The sequence below is a fragment of the Rhinatrema bivittatum genome, chromosome 1, assembly GCF_901001135.1.
Source record: "Rhinatrema bivittatum chromosome 1, aRhiBiv1.1, whole genome shotgun sequence".
NCBI classification, from domain to species: domain Eukaryota; kingdom Metazoa; phylum Chordata; class Amphibia; order Gymnophiona; family Rhinatrematidae; genus Rhinatrema; species Rhinatrema bivittatum.
Window position 1 is genome coordinate 609,866,107 of NC_042615.1, and position 21,990 is coordinate 609,888,096.

The following is a 21,990-nucleotide window of genomic DNA, read 5'->3' on the forward strand; positions in this document are numbered from 1 at the left end:
AAAATAAAATAAGAAACGTAACAAATCCAATACCGTGGGGTGGCGGGTGGGTTTCGTGAGGACTAACATACCTGCTGTCCTGTGAGAACACCTGTTACGGGTAATAAACATTTGCTTTCTCACAGGACAAACAGGATGGTAGTCCTCACATATGGGTGAGTACCGAGCTGAGGATGTCCGAGCATGCACCAAATGTACCCAGGTGTGCAAGGCACTAGGACTGGGGTTGAATTTGGCGGAGGGCATCCTGAGCCCTAACAGGGTAGGCGGAAGGGTGTTGGTAAGTCAAGTTGTAAATAGGTTGCGCAAGACAGACTGGCCGAAGATGGAATCTTGTCTTCCGGCCTTGACTAAACAATAATGGGCTGTAAAGGTATGGAGAGAACTCCAGGTAGCAGCCCTGCAAATGTCAGGAAGCGGCACCGAACGTAGGTGTGCTACTGAAGTCGCCATGGCCCTCACAGAGTGTGCTTTAACACAGTCTTGAAGTGGAATGCCCGCTTGCTGATAGCAAAAGGATATGCAGTCCACTAACCAGGAGGAGAGTGTCTGCTTACCCACAGGCTGCCCCAATTTTATGGAATGGAAAGACACAAACAATTGCGTGCTTTTCCTGTGGGCAGCTGTACAGTCTAGATAGAAAGCTAGAGCAAGTTTACAGTCAAGGGTATGCAGAGCCTGTTCTCCTGGATTGGAATGGGGCCTGGGAAAAAAGGTAGGTAGTATAATGGTATGATTGAGATGAAACTCCGATACTACATTAGGTAAGAACTCAGGGTGAGTGCGGAGTCTGCCCGGTCCTGCAGAAGTTTAGTGTAAAGCGGATAAGTAACTAGAGCCTGTAACTTACTAACTCTGCAGGCAGAAGTGATTGCCAAAAGGAAAATCACTTTCCATGTGAGATAGCGAAGATCACAGGAATGGAGAGGCTCGAATGTTGGTTTCATGAGCAGACCAAAAACAGGTTGAGATCCCAAGAAGGGACCGGGGAAGGTAGTGGAGGCTTGAGGTGAAGCCAGCCCTTCAGAAAACGTGTTACAAGGGGATGTACTAAAATAGGAATGTTCCTGATACCTTTATGGAAGGCGGCTACCGCACTGACATGCATTCTGATGGAGTAAATTTTTAGACCTGATTCTGACAAGTGCCAGAGATAGTTTAGAAACTTCGTGATGGGACAGGTAAAGGGGTCAAGGGATTGAGAAGAGCACCATGACTTAAACCTGTTCAATTTGTATAGGTAGGATTTTCTTGTGGAAGGCTTCCATGAAGCAATCAGGACACGGAAAACTGGTTCCGAAAGATTAAGTGGCTGAAGAATTAGCCTTTCAACATCCAGGCCATCAGGGACAAGGCTTGAAGATTGGGGTGGTGTAGGCACCCATCGTTTTGAGTGATGAGAAGCGGGTCCTTTCCCAAGGGAATGTGCCTGTGAATGGAGAGATCCTGAAGTACTGGAAACCACATTTGGTGTGGCCAGTGAGGTGCTATCAGGATCATGGATCCCTTGTCCTGACGTAACTTCACGAGAGTCTTTGAGAGAAGTGGAAGTGGAGGGAATGCGTATAGAAGACCGGTCGCCCATGAGAGGGAGAACGCATCTCTTAGCTGAGAGTGTTGGCTGTGAGTGAGAGAACAAAAGTTCTCTACTTTGCGGTTTTGAAATGACGTAAATATATCTATATGAGGGTAACCCCATTGTTGGAAGATCGAGTCCGCCACTGAGGGGTTAGGAGCCCACTCGTGTGGCTGAAAGGTGAGACTCAGCTTGTCTGCCAACACATTGTCCACTCCCGGCAAGTAGGTGGCCCTGAGGTACATTGAGTGTGAGAGGGCCTCCGCCCATATCTGCGCAGCTTCCTGACACAGAAGGTAGGAGCCCGTCCCTCCCTGTTTGCTGTTGTACAACATGGCCACCTAGTTGTCTGTCTGAATCAAGATGACCTGATTGGTCAAGCGATCTTGAAATACCCTGAGAGCATATCTGATTGCTCAAAGCTCCAGGAAATTGATTTGGTGTTTGGCTTCCTCTGGAGACCAAGATCCTTGAGTCTGCAGTTCGGCCACATGGACTCCCCAGCTGAGGTTGGAAGCATCGGTGGTAAGAATGATTTGGGGGTCTGGAGCCTGGAAGGGCAAGCCTTGGCGGAGATGGATCTGATTTTTCCACTAAGCTAGAGACTGACGGAGTGAATTGTTGAAGTGGACAATGGTCGACAGGGGCTGAATGGATTGAGTCCTTAGAGCCCACTTCATGACTCATGGCCAAGCAGGCCATTGGGGTAACCTGAACTGAGGACGTCATGTGTCCCAGCAGGATGAGGAAGTGGCGTGCAGTCATGCGGGCCTGTGACTGTAGCTGGTATGCGAGAGAGACGAGAGTGAGATCTCGCTGTTGAGGCAGAAAAGCTTTTGCTTGCAAGGTGTCCATGTCGCCCCTATGAATGATAAAGTTTGAGATGGGACTAAGTAGGATTTGTCGTAGTTGAGAAATCCTAGCGAAATCAGAGTGGGTAAGTTAAGATGTAGGGACAAAAGAGCAGTTTGCTGAGTGGGAGCCCTGATCAACCAATCGTCTAGATAGGGGTAGACGTGAACACCTTGAGTCCAGAGGAAGGCTGCAACTACTACGAGGCATTTTGTGAAGACTCGTGGTGCAGACACGAGGCTGAATGGAAGCACTCGGTACTGATAGTGCTTGGGGCCTACCAGAAATCTCAGGTATCTGCGATGAGATGGAGTTATTGCAATCTGTGTGTATGCGTCCTGGGGGCCTACAGAGTACAGCCAGTCTCCTCTTTGCAGAAGGTTACCATTTTGAACTTTTCTCGATGGAGGTACTTGTTGAGGGCACATATGTCCAGAATTGGACCAACGCCTCCCGATTTTTTGGGGATGAGAAAGTTCCGGGAATAGAACCCTAGGCCATGCTGAGAGTAGGGTACTGGTTTTATTGCTTTGGCCTGGAGGAGGAGGGAGACCTCATGTTCCAGGAGGATGGAGTGGTTAGATGTTCTCCACATCGGTAGAAGTGGGGAGTCAGGTGGAATGGAGAGAAAGTTAAGATGATAACTTTGAGCGACTATCGCAAGGAGCCACTGGTCTGAGGTGATTGAATGCCACCTGTTGTTGAAATGGCACAATCAACCTCCCACTGGTATCTGTGGCAGTGGAAGCTGGCTGCTGCTCCCTAAGCAGGAGTCAAAAACCAGAAGCAGGGCCCGGCTGAGGAGCTGCTTGAGGCTTTTGTTTTCTTAGTTGACAAGACTGGGTGTTTTGGAAAGGTCTCGTAGAACGAGTTCTAGACGGTGCTGGGTAGGATTTCTTCGAACGGAAGAATGACTTCTTAGTGTCCTTCCGGAGAGGCTGTTTTGAGGAATACTCAGAAGGCATCAGAGAGAGCTGTCTCAGGGTCTCATGATGGTCCTTGAGTTCCGCCTCTGTCCGTTGAATCTGCTCACCAAATAGATTGTCTCCTACGGATAATCTGTCCTGTACTTCTGGGCGAAGGTCCGAAGACTTGAGCCAGGCCCATCTTCTTGCCGAAATAGCAGCTGCAGATACCCTGGTAGCAGTGTCAAAGATATCGTAAGATGATCTTATCTCATGCTTGCCTGCCTCAAAGTCCTTGTTCACTAGGGTTTGAAGTTGATCTTGGAAGTGTTGAGGCAGGGAGTCTGTCAATTCTTGTATCTGCTTAAATAAGATCCTGTTGTATCGGGTCATATTTATTTATTTATTTATTTAAAGGCTTTTATATACCGGAGTTCATGCACTAGTGCATACCACTTCGGTTTACACAGAACAAGGATCAGAAAATTACATCAAACAGATTGAACAATTAAACAAATATAAGAGGCAATTCGAGCGATGAGCATTGAGCCCTAGAAGACACAGCGACCAATGGCATCTAGAAATTTCTGCTCCTTGCCTGGGGGAAAGGAAGAGTGGGGTTTCGATCTCCTTGCCCTCTTTTGGGCCGATTCTACCACCACAGATTGGTGATCCAACTGAGGTTGTTGAAAACCTGGGGCTGACTGTATTAAATAAGTGGAGTCAGCCTTCCTGTTGACTGGAGCAATAGTGCCAGGGTGTTTCCCATTCTTTTTGAGGAGATCCAGAAGAACCTGGTGAATAGGGATGGAGGTTATTTCCTTGGGAGCATCCGGGAATTGCAACAGGTCCATCATTTGATGCCTATCATCTTGTTCGCTCAATAATTGGAAGGGATCCAATTCAGACATCTCCTTCACAAAATTTATGAAGGAAAGGTCCTCTGGAGAAAAACGCTTCCTGCTTTCAGTAGAAGAAGGTGGTGAAGGTAAGTCATCGGTGTCTGGTGAAGAATCATCAGTCCAGGTATCATTGGGATCAGCACCTGCCCCTCTAGGAACCAGAGGGGGATGGAGCGGTGGAATTCCTGAAGGTCCAGGTCTGGGCTCTGAAGAAATCGAAGGAGTAACTGGAGGCACCAATGAAAGCATCGGGGGCACCAATGAATGGATTGGTGGCATCTGACGCATCGGCATCTATGGCTGAGGCATCGGTAAGACTCCCGATGGAGGGATGCGGAACAGTGTTTCTCCTCCTGATGACAAAGTAAGAGGAGAAGGCACCAGAGCCATCTGTGACCCGGGATCCATCTGTGGAAAAGCGGCAATCAGCGCTTCCATTCTCGAGAACAGCGGGGCCAACGCTGCCGGAATCGGGTCAGTGGTCGTTTCCACGATCAGCACCAGTGTCTGTGTTGGAAGAACTTGGAGTCGATGCATCGCCTTGTCGATGGCCTCCTGAGCCATCCGGTCCAGTTCTTCACGGAGACCTGGAGCAATCCGCCCCGACTCCTGAAGGGGAGAAGGAGGCAGAGGCATAGCCGGAGGGACCACCGTTAAAGGCGGAGTCGCAGCTCCCGATACCCGTCCAGGTGAGGGTTGCCTCGGTGACCCGGTCGCAGAAAAGATCGATGCCTTTTGTGGACGGTGTTTCTTCGACAGCGGCTCGGACAATGGAGAGGTCGATGATTTCACTCCCTCGATGGTCCAAGACTTCCGATGTCGATGGTGATGGCGCTCTCTACGATCCCCTCGGTCCTGAGGGGGAGTAGAGGTAGTTGATGGCCGAGAAGTCGTTAATGCCGGACGGTCACTGGCCGGTGGTCGATACTGGCACGAAGTGGACAGTGCCGGTTCTGACGACGTCTATGCAATGGATGGCGTCGAGGTTTGAGCAAGAAAGAGAAGTTCCATCTTCTGCATTCTGGCCTTGTGACCTTTTGCTGTCATTAGGGCACATTTGATGCAGGTCAGGAAATCGTGCTCACATCCGAGACACATTACACAGACCTTATGAGGGTCTGTTATGGACATGGTGCAGTTAAAGTCCGGGCACCGACGGAACCCCGACACCATGGCCTTGAAAAATTTGAGCCGTGGTATGGTCGATGGCCAGTAGCCCACAAGGGCCAAACTCGACCAAAAATGAGTAAAAAATTTACTGGAGTACCGTGACTTGAAAAAGTTGAAAGAAGGACTCCTGTGTGGTAAGAAAGCTTTTGGTTATTCCGTGAGGAAAATTCCTGTCAGGAATCTCTGTGGAGCTCCTTAACCGCGTGGCTAATGCTGCGCGGAAAAAAGAAGACTGAAGGGGGCCCCCTGCTGGCTGCAGGGTTAGTGCCATGCTGGGCATGCCCAGAAGGTGCCAGTCAAAGTTCTAGAAACTTTGACAAAAGTGTTCCGTAATTGGGTTCCATCCTGTGATGTCACCCATGTGAGGACTACCAACCTGCTTGTCCTGTGAGAATAAATGATTTCTTTGCTTCAGTGTTTACTGAAGAGGATGTTGGGGAGGTACCCCTACCGGAGAAGGTTTTCATTGGTAATGATTCAGATGGACTGAACCAAATCAAGGTGAACCTAGAAGATGTGGTAGGCCTGACTAAGTCAGCATGGCTTTACCCAAGGCAAGTCTTGCCTCACAATAGATGTAGTGTACTTGGATTTTCAGAAGGCATTTGACAAAGTTCCTCCTGAGAGGCTTCTAGGAAAAGTAAAAAGTCATGGGATAGGTGGCGATGTCCTTTCGTGGATTACAAACTGGCTAAAAGACAGTAAACAGAGTAGGATTAAATGGACAATTTTCTCAGTGGAAGGGAATGGGCAGTGGAGTGCCTCAGGGATCTATATTGGGACCCTTACTTTTCAATATATTTATAAATGATCTGGAAAGAAATAAGACGAGTGAGGTAATCAATTTGCAGATGATACAAAATTGTTCAGAGTAGTTAAATCATAAGCAGATTGTGATAAATTGCAGGAAGACCTTGTGAGACTGGAAAATTGGGCATCCAAATGGCAGATGGAATTTAATGTGGACAAGTGCAAGGTGATGCATATAGGGAAAAATAACCCATGCTATAGTTACACAATGTTAGGTTCCATATTATTCCATGTTTATTCTCTGTAACCTCCGCTAAGTTCCTTTATGCCCATTTATGTTATCTGTTATTTGTTTCAATGTAAACCGCCTATCGAGGCGTCAGTTTTATTTCCTTGTAAACCGGTGTGATATTTATTTATTTATTTAACAACTTTTAATATACCGACGTTCGTGAAGCACATCACGCCGGTTTACAAGTAACTCAGTTAAAGGAGGAAATTACAATGAACAGGGGGCAGGGGGATGGGAGCAGGCAAGAAAGGGGGGGGGGGGAAGGGAGACAGGAAGAAAAGAGGGAAAGATAGGTAGCATGAGTGAGAGTATAAAAAACAACCGTTAACATAAGAGATAAAAGGAACTTATTTACAGAAAAAGGAATATTTACATTAGTGACAATTAGCATAGGATTGATTATATCGGACTAAATTGAACAATTTTGAAAAATTGTAGGAAGATAAAGGGGAAAGGCGGGCAAGGAGAGGCGAAAGGGAAAGCCTTGGGAGGGGGGGAAAAGCCTAAGGAGGGGGGAAAAAAGGCCTAAGGGGGGGGAAAAAAGGAGGGGGAAAAAAGGCCTAAAGAGGGGGAAAGAAGGGAATGCCTTAGGAGGGGGGGGGGAAAGGGCGGGTGGGGTGGGGGGATGGAGGCTGGGAATCTGAATGGGGGGGGGATTAAGTGGGAATGTAAAGGATTGGTTGGAATCGGGGTAGATTATGTGGAAATGTTTAGGTTTGGTTGGTTTCCGGGTAGGCCTTTCTGAAGAGCCACGTTTTTATGCCTTTTTTGAAGGTGGCCAGGCAGGGTTCAAGGCGGAGAAAGGTAGGGAGAGTATTCCAGAGTGAAGGGCCCGCTATGGTAAAGGCCCTTTCTCTCGTGGAGGTGAGATGGGCGATTTTGAGGGAGGGGGTATGTAGGGTACCTGCGTGGGAGGATCTGGTAGGACGGTTGGTTATGCGGAAGTGGGGTGAGTCCTTGAGCCAGGGGTTGGGTTTGTAGAGGAGGTTGTGTAGTATGATATGTATATTATACAGAACATCGGTATATAGGTGAGGTGAAAGAGGCTATTTTAGCCAAAAAAACATCCTTCAAAAACTGGAAGAAGGATCCATCTGAAGAAAATAGGATAAAACATAAGCATTGTCAAGCTAAGTGGAAAACATTGATAAGACAGGCAAAGAGAGAATTTGAAATAGAGGCAAAAACTCATAATAAAAACTTTTTAAAATATATCCAAAGCAAGAAACCTGTGAGGGAGTCGGTTGGACCATTAGATGACAGAGGGGCTAAAAGGGCTCTTAGGGAAGATAAGGCCATTGCAGAAAGACTAAAGGAATTCTTTGCCTCCGTGTTTACAAATGAGGATGTTGGGGAGATACCAGTTCCGGAGATGGTTTTCAGGGGTGATGAGTCAGACGAACTGAACGAAATCACTGTGAACCTGGAAGATGTAGTAGGCCAGATTGACAAACTAAAGAGTAGCAAATCACCTGGACCAGATGGTATGCATCCTAGGGTTCTGAAGGAACTCAAAAATGAAATTTCTGATCTATTAGTTAAAATTTGTAACCTATCATTAAAATCATCCATTGTACCTGAAGACTGGAGGGTGGCCAATGTAACCCCAATATTAAAAAAAGGCTCCAGGGGCGATCCAGGTAACTATAGACCAGTGAGCCTGACTTCAGTGCCGGGAAAAATAGTGGAAACTATTCTCAAGAACAAAATTGTAAAGCATATAGAAAGACATGATTTAATGGAACATAGTCAACATGGATTTACCCAAGGGAAGTCTTGCCTAACAAATCTGCTTCATTTTTTTGAAGGGGTTAATAAACATGTGGATAAAGGGGAACTGGTAGATGCAGTGTATTTGGATTTTCAGAAGGCGTTTGACAAAGTCCCTCATGAGAGGCTTCTACGAAAACTAAAAAGTCATGGGATAAGAGGCGATGTTCTTTCGTGGATTACAAGCTGGTTAAAAGACAGGAAACAGAGAGTAGGATTAAATGGTCAATTTTCTCAGTGGAAAAGGGTAAACAGTGGAGTGCCTCAGGGATCTGTACTTGGACCGGTGCTTTTCAATATATATATAAATGATCTGGAAAGGAATACGACGAGTGAGGTTATCAAATTTGCAGATGATACAAAATTATTCAGAGTAGTTAAATCACAAGCAGACTGTGATACATTGCAGGTGGACCTTGCAAGACTTGAAGATTGGGCATCCAAATGGCAGATGAAATTTAATGTGGACAAGTGCAAGGTGTTGCATATAGGGAAAAATAACCGTTGCTGTAGTTACACGATGTTAGGTTCCATATTAGGAGCTACCACCCAGGAAAAAGATCTAGGCATCATAGTGGATAATACTTTAAAATCTTCAGCTCAGTGTGCTGCAGCAGTCAAAAAAGCAAATAGAATGTTAGGAATTATTAGGAAGGGAATGATTAATAGAACGGAAAATGTCATAATGCCTCTATATCGCTCCATGGTGAGACCACACCTTGAATACTGTGTACAATTCTGGTCGCCGCAGCTCAAAAAAGATATAGTTGCGATGGAGAAGGTACAGAGAAGGGCAACCAAAATGATAAAGGGGATGGAACAGCTTCCCTATGAGGAAAGGCTGAAGAGATTAGGGCTGTTCAGCTTGGAGAAGAGACGGCTGAGGGGGGATGTGATACAGGTCTTTAAGATCATGAGAGGTCTTGAACGAGTAGATGTGACTCGGTTATTTTCACTTTCGAATAATAGAAGGACTAGGGGGTATTCCATGAAGTTAGCAATTAGCACATTTAAAACTAATCGGAGAAAATTATTTTTCACTCAACGCATAATAAAGCTCTGGAATTTGTTGCCAGAGGATGTGGTTAGTGCAGTTAGTGTAGCTGGGTTCAAAAAAGGTTTGGATATGTTCTTGGAGGAGAAGTCCATTAATGGCTATTAATCAAGTTTACTTAGGGAATAGCCACTGCTATTAATTGCATCAGTAGCATGGGATCTTCTTAGTGTTTGGGTAATTGCCAGGTTCTTGTGGCCTGGTTTTGGCCTCTGTTGGAAACAGGATGCTGGGCTTGATGGACCCTTGGTCTGACCCAGCATGGCAATTTCTTATGTTCTTAAAAATAAATAAATAAATAAATATTAGGTGCTACCACCCAAGAAAGATCTAGGCATCACAGTGGATAACACATTGAAATTGTCGGTTCAGTGTGCTGCGGCAGTCAAAAAAGCAAACAATGTTGGGAATTATTAGAAAGGGAATGGTGAATAAAATGGAAAATATAATGCCTCTGTAGCGCTCCATGGTGAGACCGCACCTTGAATACTGTGTACAATTCTGGTCGCCGCATCTCAAAAAAGATATAGTTGCGATGGAGAAGGTACAGAGAAAGGCGACCAAAATGATAAGGGGAATGGAACAGTTCCCTTATGAGGAAAGACTAAAGAGGTTAGGACTTTTCAGCTTGGAGAAGAGACAGCTGAGGGGGGGATATGATAGAGGTGTTTAAAATCATGAGGTCTAGAACGGGTAGATGTGAATCAGTTATTTACTCTTTCAGATAATAGAAAGACTAGGGGGCACTCCATGAAGTTAGCATGTGGAACATTTAAAACTAATCGGAGAAAGTTCTTTTTCACTCAACGCACAATTAAACTCTGGAATTTGTTGCCAGAGGATGTGGTTAGTGCAGTTAGTAAAACTGAGTTTAAAAAAGGTTTGGATAAGTTCTTGGAGGAGAAGTCCATTACCTGCTATTAAGTTGACTTAGAAAATAGCCACTGCTATTACTAGCAACAGTAACATGGAATAGACTTAGTTTTTGGGTACTTGCCAGGTTCTTATGACCTGGATTAGCCACTGTTGGTAACAGGATGCTGGGCTTGATGGATCCTTGGTCTGATCTAGTATGGCATGTTCTTATGTTAAAGGGGGACTGAACAGCCTACAGCTGAAGTTGCAGGGAGACAAGATCCTAACCAAGACATTTATAGCAGGCCCTGTTATGATTTATAAAAGCCTGCAGTCCAGGCAAACTTAGAAGTTGCTGGCCTCTTGCCATGGTAGGGAAATAAAAAAAGATGTAAAATCAAAACAGATTTTGAAAAAGATGATACATAATGGGAGGGGGGGGGGGGAGAGAAAATAGGGATATCAATCGAGAGAGCCTATTGGAGGCCACATTAAAACTGGCTCCATTGACAGGAACAAGAAAGAAAAACTCAGAATACATAGAAAACATACCTAAGGCACACACTGCTTAAGGGGGAAAACTGGGAGGTAAGGGGCACCCCCCCCCCCCCACACACACACATAAATAAGTACTGCTGAAAACATACTATGGAGGCTGAAAATGTAACTATTGGTTCCAACATTCAAAGAAAAACAAGCACACCACACAAATATGGAAATTATCGCACATTCTTAGAGGGGTTTTCATTTGTTGAAAAACTCTGGAAAATATGTCCCATGTGAGCATTGTCAAATATCATCATCCATATATGAGACTTTGGTCAACTACTTGCCTTCAAAGAACATTATTTTTTTATTTCTAATATTGGGTAATTGATTATGAAATTTTATTACTCATCTATTATGAAAAACAAATTATTTTCTGAAATATGCTTCATAAATCTGTCTCAACCAGAAAACACTTTAGTGTAAGTTCAAATCTAAATATTTACAGCAGCACAATATATACGAGTAAAATAAATGCAAAACTCATTCACTGAATGATGGCCGAGACTGGATGCTGAGCTCAACTGACCTTAGTCTAATCCGGTATTTTCTTATGTAACAAAACCAAGCAAATAGGTCATATAAAATAAGATGCTTCCATAAAGAAGGCTTTAGGTGGATATGCATTTGTCTACAGACTCCATGGTGCATGGACCCAAAAAATTGCCCATCAGAAGCCTCATATCCCCCTGACATGTCATGAAAATTTGGTATGCATAGCACCAACACAAAATATATTAATGGAGGACAGTCAGACAGTGACCTCACAAGAATTTTTCCATCTAAAAGTAGTCTATAAAAGTACATACCTATAGAAACAGGGACCGATTTCAAATGTAAATTCCACATATGTAATATTGATTGTTTTTTTTCTGTATATTCAATAACAATCAGGTAAAACTTTTCAGAATATCCGGTCTTGAGATTCCCTAAGAGGCCAAAAAAAAATGTTAATAAGATTACTATAAACATTTAGTGAAATATATCTAGTGGTATAAGGAATCATTTTCAAATATAAAATGCAGCTAACAGTACAATAAGTTTTTAAAAACCGGCAAGTGGATTTTCATGGCTAGCAAGCTGGCTAAGGAAAGGACAAAGCTGCAGGAAGGGTGGGAACGAGGAGAAGAAAGGAAGGGAGGAAAGAAGAATGCACCTGGGTTGAAAGGAAGAGAGGAGAGAAAGAGAGGGCTGTGAAGGGAGGAGAGTGGGCAGGGGAAAAGGATTATATCTGGGTGGTTAGAGGGTAGAGATAAAGAAAGCAAATTACACCTAGGTGGGATAGGGAACGTAGCTTAGTGAGATGACTGCACCAGGCTGGGGTACATCAGGAAAGAAATGCATTCACTATGTACTCTCACTATATCCCCTACTCCAACTCTTATCAGTTCTTACCAGTTTTGACATGTTACTCCCCATGCTTAAGCTGTATCCAAGTTTTTCTCTTCCCCTGTTCTATGTAAGACAACTTTGTCACTGTTTTTTATGGTTGCAATGTAAACCGGAGTGATAATGAAGTCTGATATTTGAACTTCGGTATAGAAAAGTTATAAATAAATAAATAAATACATACATACTCCAAAACACTGGGAGGCAGCAGTGTTTGATGAGTAAAGCATGGAGGAATTCTCAAATCCCTGAATGAAAAATCCTGGAAGATCTTGTGCAAATTAGCAATAACATGCAACAATCTGTGACATCTTTTGTTGAATACATTACACCACCACCCCCACCACACACACAGCGCAATATAACATGTCTCAACATCAGGATGCAAATAACTGAAAGGTCTGCCAATGTTCTTTTCATGCAATAGGCCAGTGCCCTTTTGCAGTCCAGTGTGTGAAGGGCCTTTTTTCCTTAGTGTGCATGAGGTTTTGGAAAGAACAGGCAATATCATGATTGGTTTATGTGAAAAGAAGAGACCACCTTAGGTAGAAACTTCAAATGGGTGTGAAGCACTACTTTGCTATTAAAGAACTGAAGATATGGAGAGAAAAACTAAAAGCTGGAGTTCACTGACTAGTCTAGCCAACATGATGGCTATGTAGAATACCACTTTCGAAGAAACATCAACAAGGCCGATTCCAATAGCTCAAAATGAGGACTCATGAGTTGAACCAGACAATATTGGGGTCTCCTGGTTGGCTTTAAAAATGGTTTAGTATATAAGAAGCCTTTCATGAACTTGGAAAACAGTAGATGGATAGAAACTGGATCGCCCACTTTCCAAAAATCATAAGCAGCTATATGAGCGAAGCAAGTAAATGAGTAAGTCTTTAGGAGCAGAGGTGAATGGGTTGAGGAAACTCATTTCATGCTACAGTGAGAATTGCTTCCATTTAAAAATTTATGCCCTTAGGGTAGACTTTTTGCTGAGAGTAGGAAACCATCAGTTTCCTTAGTGTTTGCCAAGACACTACTGTGCAAACCTCATCCATGATGTTGAGAGCCACTAAGTTTGGATGTAGAAGATTGTCATCCTGTGTCAGCAGGGATTGCACAGAATCAGGAAGATGTCTGATGCAAATCTAAGGTTGCTGAGACGACTGGAACAAAACCTCGCCATCGTTCAGGTGCTTTCTGAGATGAAAATACTGGTATAAGGAATTCCCCAAAGATCAAAGAGGTTGCCACCACTGATTAGTCAAGAAACCACTCATGGGGATGGAAGATTTAAATGGAGGTGGTCTGCTAGTGAGTATTCTATTCCTAGAAAGTACATTGCTTGCAGGAGGCACCATATTGATCACCCATTTTCAGAACATTTGGGCTCCCTGGCACAGGAACCCAGGACCTGTTCACTCCTGCATTTGGACATAAAACTCGACGGTAATCGACGAAAACCGGCGAAAAAACTTACCGGAGTACCGCGGCCAGAGAAAGTTAGAGGGACCCCTGTGGGGCAAAGTTATTTTAAATAAGTCCGTGAGGAAAAATTCCTGTCAGGAATGTGTTCAGAGCTCCTAAACTGCGAGGCTACTGCTGCGCGGAAAAAAGAAGACTGAAGGGGGACCCCTGCTGGCTGCAGGGTTAGTGCCATGCTGGGCATGCTCAGTAGGGGCCAGTCAAAGTTCTGGAAACTTTGACAGACGTTTTCCGTAATTGGGCTCCATCCTGATGATGTCACCCATATGTGAGGACTACCATCCTGCTTGTCCTGTGAGAATACCTGTTACAGGTAAGCAACTGTGCTTTCTCCTAGGACAAGCAGGATGGTAGTCCTCACATGTGGGTGAGTGCCAAGCTCCATGTAAGCTCTGTGAACAAGTGAGATCAACAGGTGCCGAACAAAGTGCCAACAGGCACAACAATAACTGTGGCTCTGTTGGTCAGCAGGAAACTGTCTGGCTCCCACCAGGGGCACAAGGCAGGACGAGTCTGGATCAGGTCTTGAACAGATTGCACAGGACGGATTGACCAAAGGCCATGTCCTGACACCCATCCTTGTCCAAGCAGTAGTGAGCCGCAAACGTGTGAAGAGAAATCCACATTGTAGCCCAGCAAATTGACGACGGGGACTGCTCGCAGATGAGCCACCGATGTCGCCATGGCCCACACAGAGTGGGCTTCAACTCTGCCAGCAGTGGAAGGCTTGCTTGCGCATAGCAGAAGGCAATGCAATCCACCAGCCAGCTGGATAAAGCCTGTTTACCCACCGCCACTCCCAGCCTATTGGTATTGAAAGACACAAACAGCTGAGAGGACTGCCTGTGACTGTGAGATCTAAATAGAAAGCCAAGGCCCTCTTGCAGACCAAAGTATGAAGAGCCCATTCCCCTGGGTGGGAATGAAGACTAGGAAAGAAGGTGGGTAAAACGATGGACTGATTAAGGTGGAAATCAGTCACAACCTTAGGCAGGAACTTAGGACCACACGATCGTGAAAAAACCACGTGTATGGTGGGTACATAACCAAGGACTGAAGCGCACTGACTCTACAAGCCGAAGTAATCGCCACCAGTAATATAACTTTCCAGGTGAGGAACTTCGGGTCTTAGGAACGCAATGGCTCAAAGGGAGGATGTATGAGCCGCGCCAGGACAATGTTGAGGTCCCAGGATGCAACAGGAGGCCGAAGAGGGGGATTCAGCTGGAGCAAGTCCCTCAAAGCGACCTACTAAAGAGGCTGCATCGATATGGGTGTGCCAGTGACACCTTGATGGTATGCACTTACAGCGCTTAGATGAACCCTGACTTAGCTGGTTTGAAGCCCAGACTCGGAAAGGTGTCACAAGTGGTCCAGCAGCTAGGGAAGGGGGCATGTGAATGGATCCAAGTCATGCCCCACATAATAGACAGAGAATCTTCTCCACTTCAAACTATAGGACTTTCTGATGGAAAGCACCTGGGAGACACCTGGGAGACACTGTCCAAGAGGGCCAAGGGTTGAAGGACTAAGCGCTCAACATCCAAACCGTTAGGGCCAATGCCCGAAGATACAGATGGTACAGGGTGCCCTGGTTCTGAGTGATCAGGTCGGGCGCGGTCCCCAGCCGGATGGGGGGGCCTGACAGACAGGTCCTGCAGGAGAAGGAACCAGACCTGTCGGGCCAAAAGAGCACCATGTGGATCACAGTCTCTCAGTCCTGTTGAAGCTTTAGCAGGGCTTTGAGAGGAGCGGGAGAAGAGGGTATGCATACAACAGACTTCTCCCCCAGTGGAGGGAAAAGGCATCTCAGGCCAGATGTCCCCACCCCGACAGGGAGCAGAATCTGCTCACCTTGTGATTGTGTGGGGAGGCAAAGAGGCTCACATCTGGTGTACCCACCAATGAAACAGTTTGGCTGCTACCTCCAGATTAAGGGACCATTAGTGTGGTTAGAAAAAGTGACTCAGCTGGTCCGCCAGCACGTTCAGAGTCACAGGGAGGTACGTCGCCGCAACAACATACCCTGTGACAGGGCCCAGGTCCACATCTGCACTGCCTCTTGACAGAGGGAGAACGAGCCCGTGCCTCCCTGTTTGTTGATATACCACTGCCACCTGGTTGTCCGTCCATTATCAGGGCTTCTCTGTGCGACAACCGGTCTCTGTACGCCTATAGGGAGTAACAGATCGCCTGAAGCTCCAGAAAGTTTGACAGCGGGCTTCGTGAGCGGTCCAGAGACCCTGCATGTGGATGCTGTCCACATGGGTTCCCCAGCCCTGAGGAGAGTCATCAGTAGTGAGGATCATTTGAGGCGGAGCAGTTAGGAAGGAAATGCCCCGCTCCAAAGTGGAAAGGTTTTCCCACCAGGACAGAGACGCCCACATATGTTCCATGACTGCAACGCAAGTCTTGAGGTCCTGAGAGTTTTGTCGCCACTGTAATCACAAGGTCAATTGATCCCTCCGCATGCACAAACAGGTGAGAGGGGTAACATGGACAGAAGCCACCATGTGGCCCAACAAACAGAGCAGAAAGTGGGCAGTCACCTACTGGCTGCTGCGGACGAAGGCCGCCAGTGAGATGAGGGCAAGAGCCTGATCACGGGGAAAAAAATGCTTTTGCCTGCATCATATCTAGTCTGGCGCCTATGAAGTCCAGCTGAAGAGATGGGCAGAGGTTGAGACTTTGGGTAGTTTATCACAAACCCCAAAGCTTGTAGAGTCTGCACTGTCAGGGCTAAAGCACTCAGAGCCCCTGCGCGGGAATCGCTCTTGATTAACCAGTTATCTAGGTACAGGAAGATATGCACCGCAGGATGCCTGAGATACTCAGACACCACCACCAAGCATTTGGTAAAGATGTGAGGGGCTAAGGCTAACCCAAATGGCAGCACCTTGTACTGATAGTGAGCCTTCTTCCCCACCATGAAGCGGACGGATTTTCTGTGGCCGGAGAAGATGGCTATGTGAGCGTAAGCTTCCTTGAGATCAAGGGAGCAGAGCCAGTCTCCTCTTTTGAGGAGGGGAATCAGCATACCTAGAGAGACCATCTTGAACTTTTCTCTTCAGAGAAACTTGCTCAATGCCCTGAGGTCGAGGATGGGGTGTAAGCTGGCATTCCTTTTCGGAATTAGGAAATACCTTGATTAGAACCCTCGGACCTGCTGAAGGCAAGGAATCGGCCCTACCATGCCTGCTGCGAGAAGGGCGGAGAGTTCCATTTGACGTATGACCTGTTGGGCGGACAAACCCCACGATGGACATAGGGAAGAGGTCCCTGGGAGCTGTCTGTAGTTCAGATGGTACCCCTCATGGATTATGGTAAGAACCCATCAGTACAAAGTGACATCCTCCCAGCGATGGGCAAAGCCAATGAGCCGGCTTCCCACTGGGGGAACCGGCGTAGGGGTGCACTTGACTGACTCGTGCTCCCTCGCTGCCGGTCAAAAGCCCATAGCCAGGGCTTGCTGGGGTGTTGGCTGGGGCCTGGGTGCTCACTGCTGGCAAGGGAAGCCCCTGGAGCTACTGCACGGCATTCGAGCTCAAGAGGCTGGAGGATAATACTTCCTCTGCCCATAGGAGGACTTCCGGGATCCTGGCCTGCAAAATTTCCTGGTCGAGGAAGGGGCGTTGGAAGCACTAGCGGAAATCTGTTGAAGGGTATCATGGTGGTCCTTCAATTGTGCTACTGCTACCAAATCCTGGACCTTATCCCCAAACAGGTTGTCCCCTGTGCAGGGGAGGTCAGCTAGCTTCTCCTGTACCTCTGGGCAGAGGTCAGAAGCTCTGAACCAGGCCATCCTATGGGCATCGATGTCCACCACGGCTATGCGGACTGCCATTTCAAAACATCGTTGGTGGAACACACCTCGTGTTTACTAGCCTCTAAATCCAGCAGAACAATAGCCAAAAGCGCTTAATGCTGCTGTTGAGGCAGACCCTCTGCGAGATCCTGAACTCACTTCCAGTGGTTCCGGTAGTACTGGGTGATGTATGGCTCGTAGGCAGCAATACAGGCGACTAGCATAGCACTCTGCAAGACCTTTCTGCCCAAGGCATCGAGCTCCCTATGTTCTCGTCCCGGGGGGGGGGGGGGGGGGAGCAGAAAGCAAAATTGCTTACCTTGTAATAGGTGTTATCCCAGGACAGCAGGATGTAGTCCTCACATATGGGTGACGTCATTGATGGAGCCCTAGGCGGGAAACCTTCTGTCAAAGTTTCTGTAAAGCTTTGATTGGCACCCTGAGTGTCTACTGAGCATGCCCAGCATGCTATGATATTCTCTGCCACAGGTGGCTCTCTTCAGTCTCGTATGTAACCTTAAGCATTAGCAAAAAGAATAGGAAAAATATAAAAATTCCCAACTCCGCGGGGAAGGCGGGTGGGTTCTGTGAGGACTACATCCTGCTGTCCTGGGATAACACCTATTACAAGGTAAGCAATTTTGATTTATCCCAGGACAAGCAGGATGCTAGTCCTCACATATGGGTGATTAGCAAGCTAGAGGCCGAGTCATTTTGAATTGAAGCAACAGGGATGTATTGTTCTTGAAATGAATCAGCCGAAGATCACAGCAGGTTGGATGTAGAAGGAGTTGGGGTTAAACTGGAAACAAGTTCTTTAAGACGGATTGTCCATAGGCTGAATCTTGTCTTCCTGCTTTGTCTAAACAGTAGTGAGCTGCAAAAGTGTGAAGAGAACTCCATGTTGCTGCTTTACAAATGTCAATTATGGGCACTGAACGATAGTATGCTACTGAGGTTGACATTGCTCTTACTGCATGTGCCTTTACTCGCCCTTGGAGAGGAAGGCCTGCTTTTTCATAGCAAAACTGTATGCAATCTGCTAGCCAATTGGATCGAGTCTGCTTGCCCACTGCTTTCCCTGGCTTGTTTGGATCATAAGAAACAAACAGTTGAGTGGATTTCCTGTGGACTGCTGTGCGATTGATATAAAATGCCAAAGCACGCTTACAGTCCAAGGTATGTAAGGCTGTTTCGCCTGGGTGAGAGTGAGGCCTAGGAAAGAATGTGGGTAAAACTATGGATTGGTTCAAGTGGAATTCCGTAACTACCTTGGGGAGGAATTTCGGATGTGTACGGAGAACCACTCTGTCATGTAGGAACTTTGTGTAGGGTTCGTACGTGACAAGTGCCTGTAACTCACTAACCCTTCTAGCTGAGGTAATGGCAATGAGGAAGATAGTCTTCCATGTGAGAAATTTAAGGTCAGAGGAATCTATGGGTTCAAAGGGAGAACGCATGAGTCTTGTTAACACCAGGTTCAGGTCCCATTGTGTGACTGGGGGCCGAATTGGTGGTTTGAGTTGAATTAAACCTCGCATAAATCTATTGATGAGAGGCTGCGTGGAAATAGGTGCATCTCCCAGCTTGTTATGATAAGCTGAAATTGCACTTAAGTGTACTCTAACAGATGAAGTCTGAAGACCAGAGTCTGAAAGATGATATAGGTAGTCTAATAGAGAAATTGTGGGGCATGAAAAGGGGTCAATGCTCTTTTGTCTACACCACAAAGTAAACCTTTTCCATTTTGAAGCATAATTTCTTCGTGTGGAGGGTTTACGTGAAGCTATAAGTACCTGAGATATGTTGGAATAAAGATTGAGTGGTTGCAAGATCAAGCTTTCAACATCCATGCTGTCAGGGGAAAGGAATTGAAGGTTGGGATGTCGCAACTGTCCCTGATCCTGAGTTATGAGAGTGGGATCTACACCCAGGCGAATTGGATCCCTGATCGAGAGGTCTAGAAGTATGGGAAACCAGACTTGGCGAGGCCAATATGGGGCTATGAGTATCATGGACCCTTTGTCCTGCTGTAGCTTCACTAGAGTTTTTGTTATGAGTGGTATTGGAGGATACGCGTATAGTAGGCCTGAGTTCCAAGGGCGAGCAAAGGCGTCCTTGGCTGGCTGGTTCTTCTGTTTGTGTAGAGAACAGAAGTTGTCCACTTTGTGATTCAGAGGTGACGCAAAGAGGTCTATTGTCGGTTGACCCCAACGTTGGAATATCCTGGTCGCTACTGACGGATCCAGGGACCATTCGTGTGGTTGGAAGTGACTACTGAGGCGATCTGCCACTACGTTGTGAATGTCTGGCAGATAAGTGGCCCGGAGGAGCATTGAGTGGTTTAGGGTTCAGCCCCAGATTTGTGCAGCTTCTTGACAGAGGAGATACGAGCCCGTACCTCCCTGTTTGTTGATATACCACATGGCTACTGTGTTGCCCGTTTGGATCAGAACAGTCTTGTGTGAAAGGCAGTCCTTGAACGCATTTAAAGCATAACGTATAGCTCGAAGCTCCAGGAAATTGATTTGAAATGTTGCTTCGAGTTTTGTCCAAGTGCCTTGGGTCTGAAGAGTATTTATATGAGCTCCCCAACCCAAGGTGGATGCATCTGTAGTTAATGTTATTTGTGGGACTGGTTGTTGGAAGGGCAGGCCCTTGCACAAGTTGTCCTTGTTCGCCCACCATAGTAGAGATGAACGTAACTGGTGGGTTACTTGAATTGGAGAATGTAGTGGTTGAATGGCTTGAATCCATTGAGATCTCAGTGTCCATTGAGTTACTCTCATGGCCAGTCTTGCCATAGGAGTCACATGAACTGTAGAGGCCATGTGGCCTAGTATGGTTAGAAACTGATGAGCTGTTATGTGTTCTTTTGAGTGGATTGAGTTTGCCAGTAAGGAAAATGTGTCCGCTCGATCCTTGGGTAGAATGGCCTTTGAGAGTATGGTGTTCAATTCTGCTCCTATGAATTGAAGAAGGTGTGACGGTGTGAGATGGGATTTTTGATAGTTGATGAGAAATCCCATGGAGTGAAGTAGAGCAATTGTTTGGTTGAGGGAAGTCAGAGCTCCTTGTTGAGATTGACTTCTGATGAGCCAGTCGTCTAGGTATGGAAAGACATGGATTCTTTCTTTGTGCAAGTGTGCTGCTATTGCTGCCAGACATTTGGTGAATACTCTGGGGGCAGAGGCTAGTCCGAATGGCAGTACCTTGTATTGGTAGTGTTGATGGCCTACCATGAAGCGCAGATACTTGCGATGAGGAGGGAATATTGGAATGTGAGCGTAAGCGTCTTGTAGATCCAGAGAACAAAGCCAATCCCTTTTTGAAGTAGTGGAAGCATGGTGCGTAAAGAAACCATCCTGAACTTTTCTTTTCTTACAAATTTGTTGAGATTTCTTAGGTCTAAGATGGGACGAGGCCTCCTGATTTCTTTGGAATGAGGAAATAGCAGGAGTAGAATCCTCTGCCCTGCTGAGTTCGGGGCACTGGTTGAACAGCCCTGGCTCTCAGAAGGGTGGATAATTCTATTTGTAATTGAGTTAGATGAGAATTCTGTTGTGGGAAGAAACTCGGTGGAGATTCTGGTGGAATGGAGAGGAAATTTAGTTTGTAACCTTGAGACACAATGGAGAGTACCCATTGGTCTGAGGTAATTTCGATCCAATTGGAGTGAAATTGGGATATTCGGCCTCCAACCGGTAGGTTTTGTAGAGGGATGTGGGATTGAGTTTGTTCTCTGGGTGAGATCTCAAAACCCCACCGCTGGGCCTGACGGAGGTGGAGGTTGTGTGCGGGGAGCTCTAGGCTGTCTTGCTTGGGAGCGTTGCTGTTGAGGCCTAGTAGATCTTGGTCTGGAAGTTTGTGCATAGTATCTACGAGGCCTGTAATAAGGACGCCTAGGTTCCCTCCTGGGTAGACGACGTTGTGACTGAACAGAAGTGTCTTGGGGCATCTGGGACAGCTGTCGTAACGTCTCAGTATGGTCCTTGAGTTGCTGAACTGCCTCGGACTTTATCCCCGAACAAATTGTCTCCTAAACATGGCAGATCTACCAATTTTTCTTGGACCTCAGGCCTGAGATCCGATGCCTTTAGCCATGCATATCTGCGAACTGTAATTCCTGCAGCTGCAGTCCTGGAGGCAGTGTCAAAGCTATCGTAAGCCGCCCTCACCTCATGTTTCCCTGCTTCTAGGCCTTTATTAATTATGGCCTGTGCTTGTTCTTGAAGCTGTGCAGGAAAAGAATTTGTGAGCTCCTCCATCTGTTTCCAATCTCTCTGATACTGTGTCATGTACAGTTGGTAAGCAGAGATTCTGGAGTTTAGTATCGCAGCCTGATAAGATTTTTCTTCCTAAGGAATCGAGGAAGCGATGGTCCTTGCCAGGGGGGGTTGAAGAGTGAGGGCGAGAACGTTTGGATTTCTTTTGGGCAGATTCAACTACCACTGAGTGGTGTGGCAGTTGTGCCTTCTGGAACCCAGGTGCTGGTTGCACTAGGTAGGTGGAATCCACTCGTCTGTTCACTGCTGGCACTGTAGATGGATGTTCCCATACTCTATGTTGGAGGTCTAAGAGTACCTCATGAATTGGGATGGCTAAAACTTGTTTGGGGGGATCCACAAATTGTAGGACTTCTAGT

General features: G+C 46.4%; 1 protein-coding gene across 3 annotated transcripts in view; it reads right to left on the reverse strand.

The window, feature by feature from the left end:
- The window catches only part of DMXL1 (Dmx like 1), a 692,618-nt gene that overhangs the window by 358,361 nt on the left and 312,267 nt on the right, over positions 1–21,990 (reverse strand). For all 3 annotated transcript variants that reach the window (XM_029570948.1, XM_029570967.1, XM_029570958.1), the window contains exon 16: positions 11,482–11,601. In XM_029570948.1, coding sequence (XP_029426808.1) covers positions 11,482–11,601 — 120 coding nt within the window. The remainder of the gene's footprint in view (positions 1–11,481; positions 11,602–21,990) is intronic.